At 68.0% G+C, this 7,212-nt stretch overlaps 2 protein-coding genes across 2 annotated transcripts; both read right to left on the bottom strand.

Annotated features, from left to right (window-relative positions):
* Positions 1-2,366: 2,366 nt before the first annotated feature.
* On the bottom strand, positions 2,367-3,299 carry EMIHUDRAFT_200994 (hypothetical protein; the record flags this gene model as incomplete). The annotated part of the gene is made up of 2 exons (XM_005789149.1): positions 2,367-2,418; positions 2,557-3,299. 2 exons carry the CDS (start codon positions 3,297-3,299, stop codon positions 2,367-2,369), a joined length of 795 nt encoding a protein of 264 aa, XP_005789206.1.
* Positions 3,300-4,866: 1,567 nt separating this feature from the next.
* On the bottom strand, positions 4,867-7,212 carry EMIHUDRAFT_200992 (hypothetical protein; the record flags this gene model as incomplete). Its single annotated transcript, XM_005789148.1, has 4 exons — positions 4,867-5,076; positions 5,242-6,422; positions 6,777-6,944; positions 7,065-7,212. 4 exons carry the CDS (start codon positions 7,210-7,212, stop codon positions 4,867-4,869), a joined length of 1,707 nt encoding a protein of 568 aa, XP_005789205.1.

Here is a 7,212-nt window from a genome sequence, read left to right as displayed (position 1 = left end):
GGCCTCCTTCGGTTCTAAGCCCCAAATTCCCACAAAACAACCAACGGACCTTCCCCGGGGACCCCAAAAGGCGATGCCCCGGGGACCCAACGCCACCAACATTGGCCCAAGTGGCCCTTCCCGGCCCCCCACCCCGGGCCCCAGGGCTTTTAGTAGCTCCGCTCGGGGCGTCCTGGGGCCGCCTCCCCAAAACGCTGCGGCCCACGCGGCCGCCGGGCGGCGCGACGGCGGCTACCGGCCGGCATAGCCCTTCCAGCGCCGGCCGGGGGCTGCGGCGGCGCGCGGCGCGCGGCGGGCAAGCTGCCTGCTGGCGGGCGGCGCTTCTAGTCGTGATTTTAGTGCCGCGTAGGTCGCCCTTCGGCCACTTCTCGGGCGTGCGGCCGCAGCGCGGCGAGAAGGCGGCGCGCTCGGCCCGCTGGCGGAGGTGAAGCCCCCCAGAGCGGAAGCTGGCGGGCCGGGGGCGTCGGGCGGGTGCGCGGCGGCACCCGTGCCACCGGGACGGGCCGTGGTGGCCCGTGTGGCGGCCGTGAAGGGCCGTTTGGTGCGCCCCGGCGGCCTCCTGCACGGCGGCCGCCGGGGCCGGTTTGGAATGTGTTTGGGGGGGTGGAGTGGTCCGGTGGCCGGTGTGATGGTCGTTTATCACCCTCCTATCACCCACTTACCGCCCCCGGCCGTGGGGGCCTCTCCAGACGCCGCCATTTATGATTTCAAAGGGTCCTGCCGACGCTCATCACAGTGCGGCGGAGGGGCCGGAGCCGGCGCCGCGGAGGACGAGGATGGCCGTGACGGACCGGTACGAGCTCTGGGAGGTTCAGTGTCAGTGAGTATATTGTAGAGGCCACCCATGTGCACAATATCTTGACTGAGAGCTAATTCTGGGGAGGCGATGCCGGGGCCGTACAGCAGCTTGATGGTGCTGCGCCGGCGTGCGTCCCGCCGGCCGCCGGGGCCGGTTTGGACTGTGTTTGGGGGGGTGGAGGGGTCCGGTGGCCGGTGTGATGGTCGTTTATGGCCATCCTATCACCCACTTACCACCCCCGGCCGTGGGGGCCTCACCGGACGCCGCCATTCATGATTTCAAAGGGTCCTGCCGTCGCTCAGTTCGAATCACAGTGGGGCGGAGCCTACCCTGGGTATTACCCGGGTATAACCGGGTTTTTCCAGGCAAAATACCGCGCAAAATACCCGGTATTTTGCCGATTTTGCCGATTTTGCCAGATTTTGCCACCAAGAAGGCACTCCGACTCGCTTTGATTTCCGTGAGGCAACTGGTATCCCGTACCACTTTTTGATTAGTGCAGGCCTTGGGTTTGATTAGCCAAAAACTCCCATACCGGTAAAGATCGAGCACTGCTGACACGCTAATCTTGAAAACGTCTCCAACGGAGCTCCGTGTTGCTTCCAGCGCCCTCCCCCGCGCTCCCTGCGGCCATGGCCGATGCTCCTAGTATGAGAGGTCATCTGGCTACCGCGAGAGCGACCCAAATCGTCGACATCGTCCGATGATGGTGCCTCAAAGTCAGCCTTCGGAGGCTATCGTGGGGTCGAGCCGGCAGTAGCCGTGACATGTGGTTCCACCACCCCTCGTAGGCTTTGCCTCTGACCGCCACCGTTCCCAGGCTGCCTCATGGGATGGAAAGGAAGGCTCGGCGAGCGTATAGAAGCGTGCTCGACCTCGTCGTGGCAACCTGCACGGCAGCGCTGGTAGGCGCGATGAGCGTCGTGCCACCTGACCCGAGACGGGTCGCAGGCAGCGTACCGAGCGCGTCGAGACCGTGTCCTGATGTGATCTGCACGGGTAAATCACGTCGGCGTCAAAGGAGCGACGTGCGACCTGTCAGAGCTTGATCTCCGATCTCAGCGGCGTCGAGTCATCTCCGGCGCGCGACAAAGGTACATCCACAGGACGCGCAGAGGCAGCTGCGACCCTGCCGAGTGGACGGCGGCACACCGCGCCACCTGCTGTGTGCCGCCGTCTACTCGGCGGGGTCGCAGCTGCCTCTGGAAGGCACCGAGATGTACCTTTTTGCGCAAATGGTCAAATCAACGGGTTTAGTAACAAGTAGCGCGCGCTGTGCCAGAGTGAAATGGCACTAGCCATCTCAATCGTGGTCCCGCGCGTACACGGCTCTATACCAACGGCTCACTCTAAAGTATATCGACCGCGGCACCGGGATGATATATTTTACCATTGGTTAGCGCGCGAAATGGTGTCTCTACGGCTCTACGCACCGTTATTGTGCGTCTCCACGGTTGAGAAGGTACTTTCCGCCTGGGCCCGCTGCCGCCGTGCCGGCCCTTACTTAGCTGGACGTGTGCCGGGCACATGCCCACAACGCGCCAGAAATGTGTTAGCCATACGTTAGTCAAACGTCGATCTCCCTCGCCTTCGCCGCGCCCGTCGCCAGTGCGAGCATTCTCCGCCGCAGGTAGTCGCCCTCCTGCCTCGCCTTCTCCTGCGCCGCCGCCATCTCCTCCGCCTCCGCCTCCTCTCCCCCGCCGCCGCACTCGCCGCCCCCCAGGCTGAGGCGCATGTAGGCCGCCGCGCCGCCGCACGAGAGGACAAACAGCGCAATGATTGAGTAGCCAACATACTCGAAGTGGTCGTTGACGCTCTTGACGCCGTCCCAGAAGGGTCCGGCGAGGTGAAGCTTGTCCTGCACCTGGCCGAGCAGCTCGACTGCGGCCACCACGAGCGCGATGGCGGCGGAGAGGGCGGTGAGGAAGAGGTTGAAGAAGAGGCGGCGCGCCGGGTCGCCGCCCGCCCACCGGTACATGAAAAGCATCATCATTCCGTCGAGAGTGTCGACGAGCGACATCGCGCACGCGAAGAGCAGCGGCAGCAGCAGGGTGAGCAGCGGAGGCACGCCCGAGTCTGACGACATCGCGGTGAGGCCGAGCAGGGCGATCTCCGAGGCGGTGTCGAAGCCGAGGCCGAAGAGCAGGCCGACAGGGTACATGTGCCACTCCGCCGTGATGCCGCGGAAGATGCCTGGGCAGCACCGCGCGAGGAGGCCGGACGTCGCTCCACTCGGCTTCACCTCGGCGAACTCGTCAACCTCGACGGCGTGCGTGTGGGTGAAGAAGGTTGCGCCGAAGGCGCTGTAGTGCCTGTGCTCGCCCGTGGCCCGCCTCTCGTGGTAGTCGTGGTACAGGCGCCGCGCGGTGGCGATGTTGAGGCCCGAGACGAGAAGCAGCACGCTCACAGAGACGAGGGTACCGATCGGCGCGAGCGACTCTTTGAGGGAGGTGACGTTGTCGGAGAGGTAGGTCGAGCCGAGCGCCACGCCGAGGCACATGAGCCCCACCACCGTCGAGTGGCCCAGCGAGAAGAAGAGCCCGACGAGCAGCGGCGCCGGCCGGCGGGCCGCCGCACCAGCCGTGCCGGGCGCCGGAGCGGAGGAGAGCTTGCGAGTGACGTTGTCGATGGCGGCAATGTGGTCAGCGTCGACGGCGTGGCGGAGGCCAAAAGTGTAGGCGAGGGTGGCGCCAGCGGAGAGGGAGGGGTAGCGCCCGACGGCGACGGTGAGCAGCATAACGGCTGAGACGTTGACGACGACGAGGGCGGCGACGATAGCGATGGCACGCCGGCGATCCGAGGCGCTTACCACCGCCGACGGACCGTCAGCGGCCGGGCTCCGGGGCAGAAGCATATGCTATACCAAAAGGAGGGCTACACGACGCCCTCTACGGACCCTTTCGCGGGAAACACAAAAAAAAGAAAAGGGTTTCGGTCGGACGAATTCACGGCGGGCACCCCCGGCGGTTGTGCCAATGCCAACCGCGTCGCGGGTGTGTGCGCCGATAACTCTGCTCCTCGCGCCCGGCGCCCTCGGCCTCACTACCACCCGCGAGAGCACGCCGGCCGCTCGTGGCACTACGTTTGCTCCAGTGCCCCGTCCGCCCGTCCCCAACGTGGTCGACGACCCCGCCTGGCTCATCGCCACCTCTGGCTTCTGCTCAAACCTCAAGGCGGTCGAGACCGAGCACGACGTGGAGACAAGTGCTGAGGGCGACACGAGGGCGCACTTCATCGGCAGCATCTCCTTTGAGTACTACCCGCAGGCGGCGGTCAAGTTCACCGATTTCCCGCATCATCTCGCGAAGACCATCGAGGGCGACGCGGCTGAGGCGGACGCGCTGGTTTCGAGCTCGTGGGACCATAAATATCGCGCTGCTCGAGCCGACGTCCGCGTGCGGCACGGATGGACAGGGCGATCAGGCTTGGGGCATCTCGGTCTTCAAGGTGGTCGAGCACCGCCCCTGCAACGACAACGAGACGGCGTGGGAGACGCACCCGTGCGTTCACTATTCCGGCCACGTCTCGGCGAAGAGCTCCAACTTCGTCAACGTGAACGAGGGGCGCTTCGTCTGCCAACTGTTCGTCGACTCAACAAGCGGTTGCAGGCGGCGCCTGCAGGGATATGGAGATGGTGGTCTGACACAAGAGGAATCTGAGTGCCTTGCAGCAACGATCGGTTTTGGAGTACTGGCGATGCCGAGCTTTTGACCATCAAGTCTATCGAAATCGGGGCGAAGCTGGCCCCTGAGGGGCCCACTCGGGAGGCCGACTTGATCCTCAACGCTACCGAAGCGCCCTAGTCGATGTGCACTGTGCAGCGCTACAGAATAGCCGGCTGCATCAGGTCGTCGTCGACGCGTCGTGCGCGTGGCGGGCCGCCGCCGGCACCGCTTGTGTGTAAAGCTGAAGAATTCTTTGAGTTTGGAAAACCGTACGGAGCCCTCAGCCAGGGCTCAAACATGGTGGAACCGACGCCGGTGCGCGGGGCGTTAGAGGGAGGCGGCATCCACGGCGCACATGCCGTGCATAGACTCGACACGGACAGCCGCGAGGCCGCTTCTACTTTAGGACGCGCCGCTGGCCAGAATGTGCTCGAGCGACTGCGCCGCGTTCGCCACCGCATTGAACGCCTTTAGGTTGGCGTCCGAGCCGACGGCCGGGATGAGGTCGCGCAGCGAGCCGCTGATCGAGGAGGAGCAGTCGTTGACTGAGGACGCGGGGGCCCTCGCCCAAGCCTGGAGCTGTAGCAGCAGCATCAGCGCCGCCGAGACCGTCTCTCGCACGGCGGGCGGAGGCGGGGAAGGGAGCGGCGGCAGCAACGGGGCGACGTCGGAAGCGGCGTCGGCATCGGCGGCGGCGGCGGCGGCGGCATCCGCGGCCGCGTCGGCGGCGGTGCTGGAGGCGATCTCGTGCGAGAGTATGGCCGAGGTCGCCCTGACCGCCTCCTCGCGCAAGTCTGCGCACGCGAGCACGCCCACGCCAGCCGTGACTGGCTCTGGCGCCGAGGCGCCGAGCGCGAGCGAGAAGCGCTGCGACATCGGCCGCATCGCCGCGAGCGCCTCCTCGAGCCGGCGCGAGGTGCCGCGCAGCTCGTCCTGCAGCCAGCTGATCTCGAGGCTCCACCGCCGCACCTCGGAGCGCAGCGCGGAGTGCTCCGCCTCCGAGTGCTCGGCCAGCAGACTGAGCATCGCGTGCACCGGCGGCAGCAGCGGCGGGGGAGGGACCTGCCCGAGCTGCCGCTGCTGCGCCGCCGTCACCTCAACCTTTGGGCCGGCGGTGCCTGGCTCGACGAGCAGCGCGTCGACGTCGCCGCGCGCCCCCTTGTGCTCCTCGTGCACCTCTCGGCCGACGCGGAGGAGGTACTCCTCGCAGTCGCCGCACACGGCCCGCTGCTCCCCAATCAGCATCCGCTTCCTCTGCAGCAGGCGCAGGATGTAGGCGAGCAGCTGCAGCTCCTTGGGCGCGGCCTTGGCCTGCTCGTTGGCAGAGGCCACCGCCGTCTTGCCGGTACCGCTGGCCACCGGCTCCTCGTCGGGCGAAATGCCGGGGGTGAGGGAGCGGGGCGAGGTGAAGTCGATGCCGCGAGTCCCGTCGAGCAGCGGCGCGACCAGCACGTCCTCCACGAGGTGGACGCCCAGCTTCGGAGAGTCGAACTGGACCTTGTAGTGGTCGCCGTCGGGGGAGAGGACCGTGCCCGAGTGGAGCTGACGCAGCCGCGGGTGGAGAGCGGTGACGCGCTGCCCGACCGCCAGCTGCGCCGCCGCGCGCGGGTCGTAGGTGGTCGCCTCGTCGAGTAGCCCGGCCGGCCGCGCCGCTCTCCGCCTCGCCTCGCGCACCCCTTCGCGGTGCTCTCGCAGCGCCGCGCGCTCCTGCTCGACGTACGCGGGCGAGAAGCGGCGCGGCTTGCCGAGCAGCGATCGGACGTACGACCACTCTGCGCGAGGCAGCACGCTGACCTGCCCCAGGCCGCACGCGCCCAGCGCGGCGCAGAACGGGCTCTCGCGGTACCACGCCACGTCGACCGGCGAGTAGAACCACTCGTACATCGCCCAGCGGCGGAGCTTCGGCCGCAGCAGCCGGCAGAGGGTGAGCTTGAGCACGCTCGCCTCCTCGTCCTCATCTGCGGCGGCGGACGTCCCAGCGCCGCCGCCGCCGCCGCTCGTCGCCGCCACGACCCGTGCGGCCGCCGCCGCCTTGTTCGCAGCTTGGCGCAGCAGCATCTCCTCCTTTCGCTTGCCTCGGAGGTGGCGCGGCTTGAGCTCTGGCCAATCGCCTTCGTCCATCTGCTTGACTCGCGCCTTGCGCTTGCCGTACGAGCCTCGCGCTCCGCGGTCCCCCGCCGCCCCCTCGCCGCCTCCCTCGGCGTCGGCCTCCTCACACCCCTCCGCCTCGCCGCCCCCGTTCCCCGCCTCACCCCCGCCGCCCGCCTTGCCGCCCGTGGGCTGCAGCGCTCTCCCCGAGGCGCCGCCGTCACCCGAGCCGCTCGCGCCCTTTGGCTTCTTGCGCGCGGGCGCCTTCTTGCCCGCGCCGGCGGGCCTGCCGTCGAGCGTCGCCTCCCCTGCGCCCGCCGCGCCAGCACGCTTGCCGCCCACACCCTCTCGCAGCAGCGCAAGGTCGTCAAACTGCGCGTCGTCCGCCCTCGCTGGATCGTGGAGGTGGGCAGCGCGGCCGGCGCCGCGGCCGCCGCGACCGCGGCCACCGCCGCGGCCGCGTGCAGGCTTCGCCTTCTTCTGGGGCACGGCCTCGTCCTTCTCCGCCCAACCCGCACGCTTGAAGCCGACCACTCCGTCGCGCCGCGCCGTGCGCCGCTTCTCGCCCTCAGGCGGCGCGAGAGTGGAGCGTGAGCCGAGATGATCCTCGTCGCGCCGGGGCAAACGCCGCTTGCTCTCCCCCTCGGCGTCGTCGGCCAT

The sequence above is a fragment of the Emiliania huxleyi genome (assembly GCF_000372725.1).
Source record: "Emiliania huxleyi CCMP1516 chromosome Unknown EMIHUscaffold_13, whole genome shotgun sequence".
NCBI lineage: Eukaryota > Haptophyta > Isochrysidales > Noelaerhabdaceae > Emiliania > Emiliania huxleyi.
Note: the sequence above shows the minus strand (reverse complement) of the source record. Positions and strands in the feature narration are given on the sequence as shown.